The sequence below is a fragment of the Ursus arctos genome, unplaced genomic scaffold (assembly GCF_023065955.2).
Source record: "Ursus arctos isolate Adak ecotype North America unplaced genomic scaffold, UrsArc2.0 scaffold_9, whole genome shotgun sequence".
NCBI classification, from domain to species: domain Eukaryota; kingdom Metazoa; phylum Chordata; class Mammalia; order Carnivora; family Ursidae; genus Ursus; species Ursus arctos.
Window position 1 is genome coordinate 1,239,976 of NW_026623111.1, and position 19,185 is coordinate 1,259,160.

The window sequence follows — 19,185 nt, forward strand, 5'->3', positions numbered from 1 at the left end:
CCACCAAGCAGTGAGTTGGGAATGCAATGTCTCTACAACAGCTTTCGTTGTTTTCTGGACTTGACGTTTGCCTTAATGTTCCCATGCTGTTTGCCTTTATCAATCTTTACCTTCAAGTCACCTCTATGCCCCTGCCAGGCCCTGGCCCTCCTGCTCCCAGCCAGTGGGGTACTCCTACTGCCCACTGACCACCTTTCACTCTTCTGGTTTGGAGTCACTGCTTTGTAGACCTCTTGTCATCCTCTCCATGTTGTTTGTCTTCAAGTATCTTCCTAGAAAACATTATGGTAAGTAAACTTTCTGAGCTGGCCCGTCTGAAAATATCTTTTGCTGGCAAGTTCAATTCATGGCCCCTCCTACCTTCAGGCCTTTGCACAGGCTGTCGTCTCCGTGGAGCTACCCACTTGGTCTCCTCCGTGACTGCCTCACTCTTGCTTTGTTTTGTTTGTTTTTTCCCCAAGGGATACTAGAGCTTTGATCTATTTCCAGCCCCTCCCCTGCTGGATGGGAAAGCCTCAGGAGGACAGGGTTTTGTTCTTTTCAGGGCCCAATAGAGGGTGGGCACTCACCGAACGTGTGTGGCAGGGAGGGATGGCTGCTGGGCCATGGACGCTGGGTGAGGAGGTTGAGCAGTTTGGGTCCACCAGCTGCTGGCAGCCAGTGCCTGTCAGGAGCTTTTCCCTCCCACGCCCAGGAAGCTCTCGGGACTGAAGTTCCCCTCAAAGAGCTGGACAGGCTTTCATCAGGAGTCTCGGTCCCTTAGCTGGGGACATAATAATAATCACTATCACATTATGGTGGTTCCCTCCTCTTCTCTTTGGGCAGCTGCTGTCAGTTGCACACTGGGCCTCCCATCTGGTCTGTTTTTCTTTTTTCTTCCCATCCCTGGTCTTTTGGTTCACTTCTCTGGAGACCCCTTGGCCTTCCTCCAGCACTCCCACCCACTTCTGTCGCTTCCCAGGCCCCCTGTACCTCTGACCCTCTGAAGGTTGGGTCTCAGTCCCCAGCTCTCCCCCTCCCGGCCCCGCAGGGACAGGCTGGCCCTCACCACGTACGTCCTCGGAGGAGACCCAGTGGGTCTGCCCTGGGATGGGCCCGCGGGTCCCTTCTTCACCTGGGGTGAGGGATTTTCTGCTAATGCACCGTCCTGTGTTTGGCATATCCTCCTAGCTCTGAGCAGGGGAGGCCCAGGGCACCCGCCCTACTCGAACTTTGGAGTCTGGGAGGGGTCCCATCCCGCATGCCCGCCCCTCTCTCGTGGGCCCAGGCCTAGCTCCGAAGGTGGTACCTGGACTGTGGGGGCAAAGGGAGGAATTGCAGGTGGTTGGGGCTGCCCTGGAGACTAGGGACTAGGGTGCGGGTGCAGAGGGGACTCGGAGCAGCAGAAGCCAGAGGAGTGCATGGGAAAATGGACCTGGAGAAGGACCCGCCCAGCCTCGATTTTCTTGTCTGTGGAATGGGTTCCTGATGCAGGCAGAGAGCATGGGGTGGGCGCCTTCATGTCACTGGGGAGGGAAGAGGCTCCGCCGCGGGCCTGGGACCCTGCTGCCTGCGCAGTCTTCCCTTCCCTTTAAAGCCACCCCCACTCTGAGAGCTAAAGCCCAGGCCCTGAGTTCTCCAAAATCTTCCAGGTGGTTGTCCTTGGTGTCCAGTTCTGTCCCTTCCAAGCTGAGTCTGGCTGTCTCCTCCCCACCTCCTCCTGGTACTCTCCAGGGCCCTCTAGACCAGGATGCTGCAGTGCTAGGCTAGCCAAGCACTTTTGGGGGGCTGGGGGGTTCAAGGACTTGGGGCTAAAGGTGAGGTCAGGCCACTTGGAGGAAGAGACCTCTGCAGATGCAGGGCCCACCAAAGTCAGGCTGAGTGGAAAAGCAGTTCCTTCCCTCCACCTGTGGGTTTGACTGTTGGGGGCCAGAGGACGGGTAGCCTCAAGTTCAGGGTCTGGGGGTGGGTAGGTCAGGTAGTAGCCCACAGAGGCTGTGGGCCTCTAGGGCTTGGGCCGCTCTGCACGGAGGAGCCTCTTCACACCAGGTCTGGGGTCAGAGGTCAGAGTTCAGGATATTGCCCAGGAGCTCCTGGATCCTCCACCTGGTCCTCCCTTCTTCTGGCCCCCATCACAGAACAACAGAATATTTCCCAAATCCCTGATCTGGTGCTCAAGGCCCACATCCAAAGCCGTATCTCCCCTTCCTCTGCAGCCCCTCGACTCCTCCAGGCACATGAACCACCCCTCCTCATTCCTTGTTTTTCTTGCCTGGACCCCCTGCTTGCTGTTGGCTTTTCTGGAACACTTCTGCCATCCACCTGGTAAACCTCGGGACCTGGAGCCTGGTCCAGTGTGGCTGGTCAGGCTCCCAGGAGCTCAGGCAGCACGTGGAGGGATTTCTGAATGGATCTGTGCTCCTTTGAGATTCTCCATGATTTCACTTTCCTCTCCTGAAAGATGACAGCCAAGCCCCAAATCCTGGTATCTGGGAAATGTGGGGTGACTTCCCAATTTGGCTGCCCCCTCCAGCCATGGTTCTTGCACTGGCCATCCTGTCTGTGGACCAGTTCAGCTCCTAGGTCCGGGGTCCTCCGTACTCTGCCCGGGTCCCTTGGCGTGACGCTGGAGATGGGTCGTCCCCTTCCTAGCCTCTAGGTGATGGTAGCCGCCTCGCTGGGCCCCAGACAGGCTGAGGGTCCTTGGGCCTGGTCCCCTAGGTCTCGACTCCAACCATGCGGGTGTGGTGAACTCAGCTCCAGACTGTCCTGCGGGGTCACGGCGGAGAACGCGGGGCGATGAGGGGCGACGCGGGGAAGGGGTGCACAGCTGCAGGGGGCTGGGTTCAAAAAGTATTAGGGGCGGGATCTGGGATTACCTGTCCCCCAACCTTACCCTCACACCCCGCCCCCGGCCCGCAGCGTCCGCAGGCAGGTAGGGCTCGCTGGGACCCGCAAGACTCGGCAAGAGCACCCCCCCTCCCCGCACCTGCACCGAGATCGTGGAGCGCATGCGCGGGCCGAAGAGGGCGGGGGGCCGGACCGGGAGGGGTCCTACCGGCCCAGCGCCCCCCGTGCCAGCTGCGGGAATTCGGTGTCGGAGCAGAGGGTTGCTGTGCTGCTCCCGGACGCGGGGGGCTGCGGGCGACCTGGGCATCAGATCCCGCTCCGACCGCGTACCCGCGCGTCCAGCCTGTGTGGCCCCGGGCATAGGTTCCCAGGGGCGCCAGGCCTGGAAAGCCGCGGCGCCCCTCCCCGGGGCCCCGGCCCGGCGTCGCATTCAGACAAAGGGGCGGGAGATGGAGACGGAGATGGTTCGGTGACTGCGCCCGGCGGCCGGCCGAAGAGGAGGAGGACGCGGCGCCGCGGGCTCCAGCGGCCCGGCCCCAGGACAGGGCGCTCCCAAGCCCGCGTTGAGGGGTGGAGGCGCGGGGGTGCAAGGGCCGGGCGGGAGGCGCCCTGCCCGGAGCCCCCACGGAGAGCCCCCTCCGGGCCGGGAACCCCGGTCGCGCGCTCGCTCGTCCCCGGCCACCTCGCAGGGCTCGGCCGCTCCGTCGTGCCCCGGGCGGCCCGCGTCACCCCCGCCCAGGCGCACTCCCGCTGGCCGCCCGCACCCGGCCGCCGCGCAGCGCCCAAGTGTGCCATCGGGCGGGCGCGGAGGCGGTGTCTGCTCCCACCCGCGAGATCACATGGTGACCCTCGGCAGCCAATGCAGTGGACGCTAGGACCCTGCGGGACCCCGGGCGCCGCGACTGCACCGGCGCCGCTGCATTATAAATACTTCTCCAAAATGCGGCGCAGCTCCCTGCGCGCGCCCCGGCCGCCCGCCGCCTCCGCCCCGCGCCCCTGAGCCGCCGCCGCCGCCGCCGCTGCCGCCGCTGCTGCCGCCGCCGCCGCCGCCGCTGCCGCGGGTCCGAGGGCGCCGCGCCCTTGCCCTGGGCCCGGGCTGTGCCCGCCCGCAGCCCGGCCCGCGTCCCCGCGCTGCGCCGCCCGGCCGGGTGCATGCATTGTGGGCCTCCCGACATGGTCTGCGAGACGAAGATCGTGGCCGCCGAGGACCATGAGGCGCTGCCGGGGGCCAAGAAGGACGCGCTGCTCGCCGCCGCCGGCGCCATGTGGCCCCCGCTGCCCGCCGCGCCCGGGCCGGCCGCCGCGCCCCCGCCCGCGCCCGCGCCCGGCCCCCAGCCCCGCGGCGGCTCTGGGGGCGCGGGACCGCCGGGGGGGCGCGGCGTGTACATCCGCGAGTTCCGCGCGGCCGAGCAGGAGGCGGCGCGCCGCATCTTCTACGACGGCATCATGGAGCGCATCCCCAACACGGCCTTCCGCGGCCTGCGGCAGCACCCGCGCACGCAGCTCCTCTACGCCCTGCTGGCCGGTCAGTGCGCGGGGGACCCCGCCGCGCTCCGCCTGCCGCAGTCCGCGCCCGCCCGGCCCCTCCGGGGACAGACGCACAGGACGCCCTCAGCCCCGGTCGCCCCTACCTCGGGTCCTGGGCCCCGGCCGCGCTCCTGTCCCTGCCCAGGACTCAGCCTGGGAGGGAAGCGGACCCCTCCTGCCCCCTCGGGCCCCCTCGTTCGCGCACGGACGCGCACCCGCACGCCACCGGCTTTCTGCGGCGGCCTGGGGAGAGGTGGCCACCGGCGGTGGCGTCCGGGCTCCTGGCCAAGGCGCGCCGGGCGAGGGCGTGGGAACGAGCGCCGGCGGAGGGTAGGGGGCTGCGGGCGGGGGAGAGGGCCGGGGTCTCCACCTGCGTCCCCTTTCTGTGCGGCGCTGCCTCTCCGGTCCCTTCCCCGGTCATCTCGGGTGGGGGCGGGGTGACGGCAGGTAGCGCCCGCTGCTGAGGCTCGGCGCCTGGCGCGTGTAACTATATATAATCCGCGGGGCGGGGGAGGCTGCCTCGGCGGCTCCAAGTGCTAATTTATGAGGGGAAGACAGCCAGCTCCCCGGGGTGCCGGGGGAGGGCGAGCACCGAGGAGGCAGAGTGAGGGGGCCAAAGGGGGCAGCCCCCGCAGGGGCTTTGAGGCCTTTCCCCTGAAGCCCGGGAGGGTGCTTGTCCCCATTTCACAGATGAGGAGCTTGAGGCTGGGGGTTGTTTCTCTCCCAAGGTCATGCAGCAAAAGTGACTTTCACTGCAGGCTTGTATGCCTCCTGGCAGCCCGGATGAATCTGGAAGCAATCTCGGGCTTCCCTCCCTCACCGTCTCCTCGTAACACCCCCTCCTTATAACCCCCGGGGGCCGGCCCTGGTAAGAAGGTGGTCCTGGGGCCTTATGCTGGAAGGTGCCCCCTCCCACTCCCCACTTTTGCAAGGGTAGGACAGCCTGCAGGGGCCTGGTCCAGCGCTCCGGAGCTTCCCACCTCTCTAGAGCGGCAAGGGGGTATGCGAAGCCCCTTCCACAGCTGGGGGGGGGGGCACGTGGGTGGTGGGTACGCCCTCCCCCCCACCCCACAAGGACCCCTGCCTGGGGCGGTTGCCGCCAGCCATTGAGGGCAGCCTGCCCAGAGGCCACTGCTGTGCTCAGAAGGTTTAGAGATCCTGTGATGTCAGACTCCGGAGCAGCATGCCCTTTTGGTAGGAAGTTTGGTAATAGGGAGAAGCGGAAGGAGCAGGTAGGCTGACCCACCGCTCCTCCAGGGAAAACAGTCGTGGCATATTTGGTGTGGCCTCTCGCCTGCGCATGTGCCTGACTGGCTCATTTAGCTGGGGGGGGGGGGGTATCCCAGCCTGCTGGGGCCCCGGTCCGCCTGGCGGATGTCCCAGGGGCTCTGCCCCGCCCGCGGCTCACGAGGCCCACCTCTCCCCGCAGTGCTGTGTTTTGCGCTGACCCGTTCGCTGCTGCTGACGTGCCTGGTGCCGGCCGGGCTGCTGGGCCTGCGCTATTACTACAGCCGGAAGGTGGTCCTCGCCTACCTGGACTGCGCTCTGCACACAGACATGGCGGACATCGAGCAGTACTACATGAAGCCCCCCGGTGAGTCTGCCGCTCCAGCCTCTCCCTGGGTCCCCTCCCTTGGCTCCCCGGGCCCTCTCGCAGCCCCTCCTAATGGCAGACAGGCCCTGGGTGGGGGGGAGGACAGCCGGGTCTAGGTGGGCCCGGGCTGCTGCACCCCCACGACCGAGCCTTCGGAGTCAGGGCGGGCTCTGGCCGAGGTTTGGGGGTGGAGCAGGCCGGCAGGGGCTGGAGGTGAGAGAACTGGGTCCTTGTGAAGCAAGGTCCGCACAGACGGACCCGGAGCTGTCCTGCACCCTGTGAGGGTAGGGTGCTGAATGTCCTGAGCCGACCCCGGGCCCTGGTGTCCCGGATCTGCTCTCTGTGCTGCGCCCACGATGCCCTTTCCCTGGTGCTTGCTGAGGGGCTGGGGGTCTGCTGTGCTTTGCGGGGTCTCGGCCTGGCCTGGAGTGCTGGGGACCTGGTGTGGCAGGGGCAGAGGGCCTCCTGGTGGGGAGAGGGTTCTGGGTGGGGGGTCACCAAGGGCTGGGAGCCCTGGGAGAGCAGGGGTGTTGAGTCTTGGCCTCCACTTCAGGTCTCTGGGCCACTTAGTGAGGCAGAGGGTCTCGCCCCAGCCCCCTGGCCTTATGTACAGGGAGGGACTGGGTCTGGTCTGGGGGGGCCTGTAGCTCCCTGGGGGCTGTTCTCGTCCTCCAGGCTGACCCGGAGGCAAGCTAGGTCTTAGGAGGCAGGACCACTTGGTTTCCTTCATGTCCGGCGCCAGAGAAGGGAGACTTTGTCTCCACTTTCTGGGGCGTGAGGGTCTCCCCGGTGCTCGAGGGTTCCCAGGCTGAGGAGACGGAACAGTGTGTGCCCCAACAGTTGGTGAGGGCATAGAGGAGCCTGGTGAGTGCCAGAGAAGGGCAGCAGGGGACAAGAGAGGCAAGGCATCCCAGCACAAGGGTGCCCCACCTTGGCACTGCCGGCTCCCATGCCCACCGGCTCCCACAGAGCCAGCCCATCCTGTGGTGTCCTGCCTCCACCCCCATCCCCAGTCCTGCAGCTGCCTGGCCAGCCTTTGGCACCTTGGGTTCTCCTTGACCGTTTCCTAAGCTTGAACTCAGCTTCTTATCGGCCTCCATGGAGTTGCCCAGGACTGGAGGGAGCATAAGAGTGAGACCCACCTAGTGGCTCCCAGGTCCAGGCTGCAGGAGCAGGAGGGGGCTCAGGTTGGAAGCTGAGGGTGGCACGAGGACTCTGCTTTTTCAGGGCTGCAGTCTCCCTGAGTGTGCTTACCCTCCTGAGACATCTGGTAGTTTGCAGGAAGGTGCCACTGGGGCAGGGCAGCTGGACCACAGCGGATGGGGCCATGCTGTTCAGGGGATGGGAATACTCGGTCTGGCCTGGGTGTGTGTGGGGAAAACCCTGGATGGTGGGCAGGCCAGCTAGTGGAGGGGCCCATCAGGGCAGCGGGCCCTTAGCCATTGCCGAGCTCAGGCTGCATGCCGGGTCTCAGGGTATGGCAGTGAAGGAGACAGGAGCCCCTCTGGCCGAACTGATGGGGGGCCTGCCAGCAGACAAGACAGTGGGGGACCCTTGGGGGTTGGGTGGAGGGGTGATTTCTCTGGGCAAGGTCAGGTGCAGAACCTTTACGGGGGAGAATTTGGCCACTCAAGGAGAGAAGGTGGGGGTCGTTGGTGGCAGACACGGCTGTGGGAGCTGGAGTGGCCATAGTCAGGGCGAGTGCAGGTGGGGCTCCTCAGAGAGGGCACCCCTGTTGGCCAGCCCCCGCCTCTTGGGGCCTCTGGGCTGGTGGTCAGCAGAGGTGACCAGGCTCTCCCTGTGGCTCATGCCCTGCAAGCCTCCCCTCCCATGTTCATTCTCTCTCTTCTTGCTTCTCTCCTCATCCCCTTTCAGCCCTCCACCTCTTCCTGCCCTGTGTGGGGCTGTGATTGGTCCAGGCCATGGGTGGGGAGGCCTGGCCTGGCCACTGGGCTCCTGCTCAGGAGAGGCTGAGGTCAGTGGGAGGCGTGCAGTGGTGCTTATTTGTCCTGGTTTTCCACTTGGACTGTCCCCTGAACCTGCCAAGGGCCTGTTTCTGTGTCCTGATCCGAGAAGGCCATGAAGCTCCCATGCTCAGCAGCTCCTGACCCAGGAGAATGGAGGCCACAGGACCTCCTGAGGCCCACAGGGGCTTGGCTCCCAGAAGGGTCCTGCTGCCCTGGCCTGTCCTCCCAGACCCCCTGAAGTCCCCATTGTAGGGGTCCTTCTGGAGGTCCCCTCATGGCCCCGTCTCTCTCCAGCTCCCTGGTATGGATACATAGGGACAAGTGTGGTGGGCCCCAAGTGGTTGGGAGCCAGGGCAGGTCGCCTGCACCTGTGGCCTGTCCATGGCCATCTACGGCCATCCAGGTGTTAGTTCTGGGGGTAGCTGGGCAGAGGAGGGGTCTGTTTGGCTGAGGCCTGCCCAGCTCTTGGTTCCTGGGGGAGGGACTCTGGCCCCAGAGCTCTTGTCTGCCCAGCCTCAGGCCGAGGGCAGGGGCTGCCATGGGCAGCAGGCAGGTTGGGCCCGGCTCTTTCTGCTCCGAGGGCTCTGGAGAGGCAGCCGTGTCCTGCCACAGCTCTGACTGCCCTCTCCCTGCAGGCTCCTGCTTCTGGGTGGCCGTGCTGGATGGCAACGTGGTGGGCATCGTGGCGGCGCGGGCCCACGAGGCAGACAACACGGTGGAGCTGCTGCGCATGTCCGTGGACTCGCGTTTCCGTGGCAAGGGCATCGCCAAGGCGCTGGGCCGCAAGGTGCTGGAGTTCGCTCTGGTGCACAACTACTCCGCAGTGGTGTTGGGCACGACGGCCGTCAAGGTGGCCGCACACAAGCTCTACGAGTCGCTGGGCTTCAGACACATGGGCTCGAGTGACCACTATGTGCTGCCCGGCATGACCCTGTCGCTGGCCGAGCGCCTCTTCTTCCAGGTCCGCTACCACCGCTACCGCCTGCAGCTGCGCGAGGAGTGACCGTTGCCTGCCTGCCCGCCCACCTGCCGCCCTGGCCGCCCCGTCCGCCTGTGCCCGCCTGCCCACCGCCCGGGCCTGCTTTCAGACGCTCACCTTGGCGTTTGTGTTGGGTTTTTCCTTTTCAACATCACGCGGTTCTCTGGCTGGTTCTCCAGGGGGTGTGGGGCTGTTGCGCGTCTGTGACACTTCGGGCCTCGGTTGTTTGCAGCCGCGGCCCCTCGCCCTCCCCAGCCTGCTGGGGCTGCGTCCTGAAGAGTGACAGCATGGACCACCACGTGCCCACGTGGCTGCTCGGCCTGCGCGCAGGGCCTCTCCCGGCCCACCACCACGGGGCAGGCCTAGCCCGGCCCACCAAGCACAGAACCTCTGCGGCGCGGCCCCTGCCCGGCAGACCCCTGGCCTCCGGCCAGGCTGTGGCTCGGCCGTCAGTCCCTGGGAGGCGTGGCCTGCTGGGCTGGCCGGCCAGCGCCCTGTGGGGCACCGAGCTGGCCACGGGCCCCGCTTTGCTCTGTGCATGCTGAGGACATGGCCTGGCTGCCGCATGACCACAGCCTCTCACCCCGCTGCCCTGCTCAGCCTGGGCCAGGACTGGTGAGCGCCCCCTGCCCCGCCTTCCAGCTAGCCACGGCCGCCCACCTGCTCTCTGGAGGGCTCGCCTGCCTCTCACTGCCCCTTGCTCCCCCCAGCCCAGCTTTGCTTTGACACCAAGTCACATTTCTTTCCTTTTGGTCCCTGCCCCCCCCGCCCCGGCTTTGCTGCCTGGCATCGTCACCCAGGTGTGGTTCCCGTAGCAACCTGTTGCACAGCCTGGTCAGGGTCCTTCAGGAGAGCAGGGTGGGGAGGCAGTCATGCGGTCGCCTGTCCCCAGGGCCAGCTAGATTACGGTGGCCTTTCCCAGACCTCCCCGAGGACCGCGCTGCCTAACGGCTGATGGGCTCTGCCCTGTGAATCTTACTAAGCCAGGCCGCTGCCAACACCACTGAGCCCACAGCTTCTCCCAACCTGAAACCGACCTATTTTTTAATAAGTTATTTAGACAGAATAGCACTCTGCATGACTTTAATTCTTGGGACAAAATGGTAGTTTATACCTTAATGCACACATGCACACACGCCGGTGTGGTCTAGAGTATGCACTATTTTCTGGCCCAGTTTGGGGGGGGGGGTGGCCGGGTGGGTGAAGGGTTTCAGATTTTGAAATCTGGAGGGAGACCCTGATTTAGCATTCTTCCCCTCAAAAGAGCATTCCTGGTTTGTGAGGAGGCTCTGGGCTGCCCCTGTCCAGCCTTGACGTATGGGACTGAGGTCAGGATAGCAGCAAATTCCCTGCTGCCTTTGGGAGGAGTGAGTGCTGCCCACCTTGGCTGGGGGCAGGGTGGCGGCCTGGCCGTGCTCCCAGCCTCTCCGTCTTGAGGTGGGAGGTGGCGGTCAGGTGTGGGGTGGCCTGGACGGGGGAGGGGTGGAGGGGGAGGAAAAGGATCATTGGCAGTGCCCATGTGTCCAACTTGTAAGCCTGGACCCGGCTGCGGTGGCAGGAGGGCCATAAATGCCCACCGAGGCCCCTTTGTTTCGGGAGCTGGGAGAGTGGGGGGTGGCAGGCACAGTGGGCCATGGAGCTGGGTCCCACGTAGGGGACACAGAGGGGACCTTAGAAAGGCGCTTCGGAAACTAGCAAAGCAAGTTTCCGTGCGAAGCGAGCCCAGTTTCCCGAGGGGCCTTTCGTGCTGTCAGCAATCGAGATATTTGCAGAACATTGTATAGACCCCACTCTCCCCTGTACATTTCTCCCTGGTGGCGTCCGGTCCCTGCTCGGGGATGGGAGTTTTGTAGACTGTACAGAAATCGGCACCCTATTTTCTTGCAGCTCTCAGATTTTGTTAATCTGGATTATACAGAGAGACGTAAAGTGTTTTAGCAAAACGGAAAACAAACAGTTGTGCCTTTTTCCTCCTTTGGTTTGGTTTGGTTTCGGCTTGGGGCGGCCTTAGTTGGTGTGGGGTGTGTTGGGGGCTGCGGCTGATCTGAGGCCTGGCGGGGCAGGAAGGGCAAGTGGGCGCCCCAGTATGGTGGGCTGTGTCTTGTCAGTGGTAGCTCGGGAGAGCTGCCAGCTTCCCTTGATCCTGTGCCTTTGCAGTCCCAGGTCCCTGGTGTGGGGATGTGTGGGTGGGGGCCGCGGGAGCCCACTGGGGCTCTGGAGCTGCCAGCATCTGGGTGACGTTGACCAAAGTGTGTCAGCGGGGTTGCTCCTGGGCGGATGTGTGGCCCTCTCCTGTTCTGCTGGCGTCTGTCTGTCTGTGTAGGATCTGTGGGCAGGGTAGGTTGCAGTGTCTGCCCCAGTTGGATGGCCCAGGGTGACCGCGTGGCTGCTGCCCCAGCATGGTGGTGGCCATAGGCACCCGCTGGGTGTGCCCTGTACTTGGGACAGGGCCTTTGCCTGACCCGTGTGTGGCTTGGCAGGCCTCTAAGATCACCGGGGGAGCAGCTCTCCCGTCCTTCCCCTGGGCCGGAGGCTGGGCACACTTGTGGGGGACGCCTGTCCCTGGCTGGCCACTTCCCTCCAGCCTGGGAGCTAACTCCTCCACAAACGTGCACCAAGATGTGAATTTTATACATTTGTAGAAATTCTGATGTTACTTCTTCTACCTCTGTGAAGCATCCGCCGGGGTTCTGCTCAGTGGTGTGTCTGGGCAGCTCTCTGCATTGTCAGGCCCTGGGCCCCCTCCCTCTCTGTGCTGGCCTCCTGGGCCTCCCCCAGGGGCTCCTGCCGAGGCCCAGGGAAAGCCGGTCCCCAGGCGTGGCACCCATGCTCAGGAGACAGGGCTCCCAGGACTTTTGGAAGCCTCTGTTTTTGGACGGGAAAGCAGGAGGTGGAGTGTTCCAGAATGTCTTTGTTAGATGAGCCTGGAACACAAACCTAGTGGGCAGCTTGGGGCAGTGGGATGCAGGATAACTGAGCGCTCTAGCCCCTCCAGATGGCCCAGCACCACCAGTGTCCCTGGGGCAGCTCCCGCTGCCCAGGTGTGGGGTCTGCAGAGAGCTGGCCCCTGAGGGTGTGGCCACACTGAGTTGTCTGCAGCTGCTGAGGCCAGCCATGCGGAGGCCTGTCACATGGAGGCCTGTCACATCCAGCCCGGCCTCCCACTGTGCCCTTGGGTGGATGGAGCAGAGAGATGGGCCAGCCTGCCTCAGGGAAGTAGGGGGGGGGGCGGCCCTGGGAGTAGACTTGAGCTGGGAGGCCCCACAGCTGGGCTGAGGCCACGAGGTCCTCAGGCAGCCCCCATCCTGTCCCTGGGCAGCCTTCCTCAGAGAAGGCCTTTCCAGGGACAGGCCGGGGGCTGCTCACAAGGCTTCCTCGGGAATTGAGCAAGTGCTTGGGAGGCTCTCTGGGCCACAGGGAGTCACGCGGGCAGTGTGAGTGCCTGCCCCCGCCCGCCCCTGCCCACCCCTGCCTGGCCTATGTCCACCCCTGCCTGGCCTATGTGGCCTTGAGCCTAGGCCCTTGCTGGGCTGGGGCCAGGTCAGGAGCTGAGCAGCACCCATGGAGCCACCCTCCTGTCCGTGTCCAGGGAATGGCTGGACAGTGGCCCCTGAGCCTCGGAAGCCCAGCACCCCTCCCCAGGCAGGTGGGCAGCACCGATCTTGTCTACGTGTGAAGCTGCCGCAGTGACTGTTTCGGCCTCGGCCGCTGTTCCTGTGCCGGTGGGCCTTTGGCTGAGGCTCTCGGGGCTTGTGTTGCAGGCTGGGTGTGGGGCAGATCCTGAAATGTTTGCTCCTTGGTGCCGTGAGCAGGGCAGCCCAGGGCCTGGGGCGTTGCAGGAGGAGCCCCGACCTGACCTGCCGTTGTTGGATGTATTTTTTTTTAACAGCAATAATTAGCCATTTTGAAGAAGGGGTGTGCCTGTGTGTGTGCATGCACACACGTGTATGTGTGCTGGTGCGTATGCACACGTGTGCACACGCATACGTGTACACGCGCACACGTGCATGCCTGTGCCTGTGTGTACCTGCACGTGTGTGCACACGTGTGTAAGCGTGTGGCGACAGGGAGGGAACCTCCTGTTTCAGCCGCGGGGGCTGGCGCTAAGCCCCCCACCGAGACGCAGGGGCCCTGGCTCCGTGCTGTGCTTCCTTCTCCCAGGCCTGCCCCAGGGCCCAGCAAACCTTGAATGTAGTGTTCCTTCCCCCTTGGTGGAGGGCACTGGACGGGCCTGTGTGAAGTGGGGGCTGGGGGTGGGGAGGCCCGGATGAGCGTTTGCCTGGGTCTCGGGGGGTGCGGGGAGGATAGCATGGGTGGACACTTAGCCAGACCAGCCAAGATCAGATTTGATGACGTGGAGTCACCTTGGTCAGGCTGTTTGACCACAGCTGCTGTGGACGCCGTGTGTTTGGGTGAACAGAGCCCAGATCATGTCATGGTGTCTGGGTTCCCTTCCTGTGGTTACTGTTGATGACCCTGCAATTGTGGCACCTGTCCTGAGACCCCAGGATGTGCCCCAACAGCCCCCGAGAGGGCCCAGAGGGGCAGCGGAGACAGGCTGCAGGGCCGGGGTGGGTGGGGGTCGCAGGCTTCCTGTGGGTGTGTGAGCAGCAAGGGGGGAGTGCTGTGGGCCCTCTGCCTGCACGGCCCCCAATGCTGTTGTTTTTCAATAAAACCAGAGTTGACGGAACTGGACTCCTGTGTGTTCTTGAGGCGCCCCTGCCTGGGACTTAGGGGTGGGGGCAGGTGCTAGGGTAACCTCTGGAGCTGAGGCCACTGTCCCTGTGCTAGGCACCCTGGCTGGGGTTCCACTGCAGGCCTGGGCATCCACCTGCCCAGATGGCACCCCCAAGGAGCAGCTCAGCTCTGAAGGGCCCGGGTGATGGCATCAGGCCCACCTCCCTTGTGGTGTCTGTGAGGGAGGATGACATGGGGGCAGCTGGGGACAGTGAGGTGCCGTCCAGCCCCAGACAGGCCCCGGAGGCGTGGCCACCCGCACGCGCACAGGCACATGGACGTGCAACACAGGCCCGCAGCTGGCATGGAGGGGGCCAGCTCTCCAGATTCTGGAATGTTCCAGAAAGGAACCAGAAAGGTGGGCCTGGGCACAGTAAGCGGAGAAGTGTGCTCTGCACAGCAGGCGGCATGTAAGCCCAGTCACCCCGTACCTGAGCAGCTCTGGTGCCCGCAGGAGGGAGAGCCTCACCCGGACCCAGGGCTGCATCTGAGCACCTGTCGACATGTCCCCCCACCCCAACAGGTGCTGTAGGGGCCCAGCATCCCTCTTAGCAGGTGCACTCAGAACCATACAGGGAAGCACGAGGGAGGGGAGACCCTGGGGTGCCAGGATGGCCTGGATGCAGGACCCCCAGGGGTCCCTTTGCAGGGGCTGTGAAGGAGAGGCAGCTGAGCAGAGGTGCAGGCAGCCCACCCGCTGCATGAACTACCCAGGTGGGCTTGTACAATGATGTAACCTTTCTGTGCCTCCATGTCCCCACTGTGCAAGGAGGGTGCACGGTCTGGGAGAACCACTTTGAGAGGAGAGTCAGGGGAGCTGGCTGGCTCCCAGGGACTGGTCACTGGCCAGCAGGAGGTTCGTGGGGAGGCTGGGGGGCCCAGGAGCATTGACTCCAGAGGCCCCAACGGCCTGACCAGGCCTCTTGGAGACGCACGCACAGGCACACAGGCCCCTCTGGCCTCCGGGAGTCAGCTGTGAGCACAGACCCCATACCTGCCCAGCTGTGCTCTCTCTATGCAGCGCACCGTTGCCGTCAGGGTGGCCTGGGAGGAAGGGGCGCCACCGTGGCTGTGGGGAGCTCAGGGGGCCAGCGGGGAGGGCTCCAGGCTGTTGGCAGCTCCTTGGGCACCGGCTAGATGCTGAGCCGCTGTGCACCTGGAGGAACGCACCGCAGGCTCCGCGGGAGAAGGGCTGGGAGCGCCTGCTATGGGCCAGGCTGGGCCGCTCCTGTTTCAGGCGCTCAGCTGTGGCTCCCGTGGCTCCCGCTGAGTGGCTCAGGGCTGTGGGCATGGCATTTCCCACCCACGGGAAGAATTCATTTGCACAGAGGCTCGGCCTGCTTTGAAGAAGGCTTTTACTCCAGAGGACAACCCAGGGGGTGAATGTGGCCCTCTCCACGTCCTGCTCTAGCTGTGAGCCAGTACAAAGCGCCCAGTGCTGACCTTGGGGAAGGCCACACAATGGGCTGGTGGAAACCAGTTCTCTCCTCCCACTGTTGCCTGGGGCTACAGACAAAATGAAGGGAAAAATGCACACACCGCGGTAGGTGCTGACAAGGGGGCTGGCGGTGGCTGGGTGGTTGCTTGGAGACTCAGCAGGACGTGGGCTGGGCCGAGGGCCGGGGGGCCTCCTGCAGCGGCACCAGGTGCCCCCACGAGTGGCCGGCACTCAGGCTCACCTTCAGGGGCACCTGTGGGCAGTAGCCGGTGGTGAGTACCAGGCCTGGGCTAGCCCTTCTCAGCCGGCTCCCAACCCCACATGCAGGTGGGTATGGGCCCCTGGCACCAGGCAGCCACTTTGCCCAAAGACGTGATTTCACACGGCCACAGTGCACTGCTGCGGACAGATGCGCTCACACATGCAGTGACAGGCACACAGGCACCCCCAGGTCATAACACCTCAACCGTGGCTGAGCTCCCTGGCTGCCCTGCCAGGCCCTCTGTGCCTGGGAGCAGGCCTGCAGGGACTGGGCCAGGCCAAGTGCCTTATGGGCTCACCACCTCAGGGTCCTGCTCTCTGGGGGTCAGCCGGTTCTGAGAGATGCCAAAGGGGGGACTGGAGAGCCCTCCCAAGGACCCTAAGCCTGAGTGCGACCTTGCCAAGGCCCTCGACCATGGCTCAACATCTCCCTCGTGACAGGGAGGATGCGGGCTGCCCGTAGTTGCAGTTCCCTGCCACTAGCAGCCCCTCTGCTCCCTCCAGGACTACAGGTGGTGTGTGGGTGGGCCTCCTGGGCCTCCAGGAGCCACAGGGCGGGTGGGGGAGGGAAGCAGTCTGGGGGCTCAGGTGTGGTAGGCAGGGCTGGAGCCATGCCCTGTGTTCTGGCCCTCTTGCCTCGTGGGAGCTGGACTCTCGTCTCCCCTCTGGGTGGCGCTGGCTGGGAGTGTCCAGCTGGGAGGAGCCTGGCAGTGTGGAGTGTGACCGGCCCGACCCCCCACCCTTCCCCCTCACCTGCAGCTGTAGCTCCAAGGCCCGCACACTCCTTAGGGACTCCATGGTCCCCCTGACCAGAGCTGGAACAAAGGGAAAAGAGGGAGAGGGGCAGCCCCAAGTCATCTGGGCAGAGGTGGGCCCATCATGGGAATGCCCAGGCCCCAGCCCCTGCCCCCGGCTCCCTAGTTATTCTGAGTCCGACAGTCACCTGTGCCGGTGGGTCCGGCAGCCCAGGAGTCACACTGTGGCTAGTTCCACTGGCCACATCCCTAGCACAGGCCTGAAGGCATCTTAACTACACCAACTCTGGTTCCCAGGGGCAAGTTTCTCTGCTGCCGACCTCACCCCCAGCCCCAGGCTCAGCCAGGGGGCCCTGGGCAGGTGGCGCGGGGGGCAGGCACTGTGCCAGGGCCTCCAGCTTTGTCCAGAGGCTGTGGGGCTGGGAAGAGGAGGAAGCATAGGGCAAACCTGGCTGGAGCAGCGGGGGCAGGAGGACCCATGCCCCCACCAAATGCCCATGAACTTGCATGTGATGGTAAAGCCCAGAACGGCAGCTCTGTGGTGCTGGTGGGTTGGCCTGGCTGTGTGGCCTCAGTCACCACTGGGGAAGTCACCCTCCAGCCCTGAGAAAGGGAGCAGCACGGGCAGGGGAGGGGTCAGCTGGCTCAACGTTTCTCAGAGTTTGCTCTGAACTCTTTTGTCCCTTTGATCAACAAATATTTCATTCCATCTTACTAAGTTATCTGCAATTTTCGATACAAAGATTGTGACAGGAAGACCCCCTGAAGGGGTGGGTGCTGCCTTGTTCTCCCCTCCCTGGTTCCGGGGTTAACCCACCAACTCCCTGGGAACCGGTCTCTGGGTGCCTGGGTGGGACAATGGTACCCCAGGGCCGTGTACCTGACCTCTGCGGCCTTGTTTCCTTCTCTGTGCCGTGCAGAGGGTGTTGGGGGGGGGGGGGCAGGAGGCTGGTGCAGACGCTGGGGCGTAGGGCTGCTGGGTCACTGGGAAGGCAGCACGGCCAGCCCCTCTGGCCTGGCATGTGCATCAGGAGCCTTGCAGAGGGGCCCTGGCCAAGCTGGGGAGCTGCAAGAGTGTCCAGGTGCTTCCTAAAGGCAGGAGGCGGGACCTTGGCCCCCTGCCCCCTACTGGGGAAATACCAGCTGTGCAGGGAACCCCAAGAGGGATGGAGCTGCCTCTGTAGGATGGAGTCCGCACCCTAGGACCAAGGCCCACAAGGCCAGCAAGTCCAGAAGGGGGGTCCCCATCATCTCAGAGCCCTGAAGCTGAGGCAGACCCTACAGGGAGGACGGGGCATGGCCAGGACTGGGCATGTCCACTCAGCACGGGGCAGGGAAGTGGTCTTGAGTTCCCCACAAGGGGCAGATGCCAGCCAGCCTGGGAAGCCGCATGAGCTCTCTGGGAAGTCAAAGCAGCTTTGTGCTACCCAGGCTCACCTGCGAACTCTGGGATCTGAGAATCTTCCACCTCAAATAACAGTTCATCGTGGATTTGGGCCACCAACCTGGAAGACACGGCGGGGGGGGGGGGGTCACCCTGAGGCGCTTTGCATGGGTGCCACGAAGCTCGTGGTACAGGGCGCTCTAGAGGATGTGACTGGGTGGGGAGTGGGAAGACCCAGGAAGACCCCTGCTGCCTGGGGTCCCCTGACTGTCAGCAGGAGAGTCTCCAGGGAAGAGGCGAGCACAGTTTAGAAGTGACCCTAGCCTTTGGCTCCCATCATAGGAGGCACCTGGGACACCCAGCCAGGACTGGACGTAAACTTCTTCCCAGAGTCGAGGCTGCCAGACCTCAGCAAGTTGCTGCTCGTGGGTCATGGCAGGGAGGCCGCCTTCAATCTGGACAGCTTGCTGCAATCCTGGCCTGAACAGTGCTGCCCCTGAGACCTGCCCTCCCCCTCCCAGCTCTGGGCCTGGGGGTCACGCCCCATGGATTCCATCACAGGCCCAGAGAGGCCGGGGCTCATTCCAGCTCCCTCCACTGGGTGAGCCCCTGCACTGGAGGCCCCCTGGGCTCTGTGCCCCCATCAGCTCTGGACACCCTTCACAGCATCCCTTTCTCTAAGACCCTTCAGGGACCCTGGAAATAGGATGTGGGGGGGTGGGGCCTGGACTGTGGAAGGAGGTGTGGGGGCAAGGCACCGCCCAGGCACAGGGGTCTCGGAAGGGCTAAGACTCAAGTGACCAGCAGGTGCAAACGTGTGCATGGGGAGGGGATGGTGTGTCGGGGACACCCCCGTAGCTCTGTTGGCTGCACAGAACATGGTTGTAGCTGGATCTGGCCAGCACACGCCAGACTTCATGCATTCTGTGGAAGGCGGAATCTGGGCTGAATTAGGTGCTTTGGCCGGATGATGCCTGCCATGCTCTGTGGCCTGGGACCTGATGCCAGCCCCTCCCTCGGGGCAGAGGGAGGTGGCTTGCCCTGTGCACTCAGGGAGGGGAGGTGTGGTGCAGGTGACCCACAGGAAGGATGGGGGACATCACGGAGGGACCTCTGTGCTCTGCTGTTTGTGTGACTTGCTGTCTCCAGGACTGGGCCTTCGAGGTCAGAGGCCACATCTGATCCTTGGCACTTTATGGGGACCGCGTGTGAGGGCAGAGGTGGCCGGCAGAGGCATCAGGAAACCAGGGCTGCACAGGAGAGGAGTGGCGAGGGCCCCTGCGCAGCAGTCACCGGGGCAGCAAGCCCCAGCTGGGAGAGGGGGCAGCTCTTCCAACTGCAGGGCAGAGATGAGCGCTGCTGCCACGTTCGGGGGAACGCAAGGCTTTGCCACAGAGCTTCCTACAGGTCCCACGGGGAGAGCATCCGCAGGACGTTCCTGGCCGCCCTCTGGAAGCCAGAACAGGCTGGCGGCACGGCCTCTGGGAGGGTCTTCACTCCCACGGGATCTTCATTTTCAAATGGGTGAAACTCAGAAGAGGCCTTCGTACCTTCTTTCAGATTTAGCAGAATCAGTTTTCACACTTCTTGAAATTACGCTGAGTTCTGAGCCGCTGGTGTGGCAGCAACCTAAGAATAGGCCCGAGTTGTTAGTCACTTACACGCTCCCACAGCTGACTGCGACATTCCCGGACTTCCAACTGGAAACTGGGGC

The 19,185-nt window shown here is 64.1% G+C and overlaps 2 protein-coding genes across 2 annotated transcripts in view; one reads left to right on the forward strand and one right to left on the reverse strand.

The window, feature by feature from the left end:
- The first annotated feature begins 3,919 nt into the window (after window positions 1-3,919).
- On the forward strand, window positions 3,920-13,582 carry NAT8L (N-acetyltransferase 8 like). The gene is made up of 3 exons (XM_044379405.3): window positions 3,920-4,354; window positions 5,786-5,950; window positions 8,553-13,582. The coding sequence occupies exons 1-3, from the start codon at window positions 3,982-3,984 to the stop codon at window positions 8,918-8,920; spliced, it is 906 nt and encodes a 301-aa protein (XP_044235340.2). The 5' UTR covers window positions 3,920-3,981; the 3' UTR covers window positions 8,921-13,582.
- A 1,389-nt stretch (window positions 13,583-14,971) lies between these two features.
- The window catches only part of POLN (DNA polymerase nu), a 158,957-nt gene continuing 154,743 nt past the window's right edge, over window positions 14,972-19,185 (reverse strand). Inside the window, exons 23-25 of the mRNA XM_057309675.1 lie at window positions 17,525-17,592; window positions 16,086-16,147; window positions 14,972-15,324 (exon numbers count right to left, since the gene is read on the reverse strand). Of these exons, the coding sequence (XP_057165658.1) occupies window positions 15,226-15,324; window positions 16,086-16,147; window positions 17,525-17,592 (229 nt within the window). The 3' untranslated portion in view covers window positions 14,972-15,225. The remainder of the gene's footprint in view (window positions 15,325-16,085; window positions 16,148-17,524; window positions 17,593-19,185) is intronic.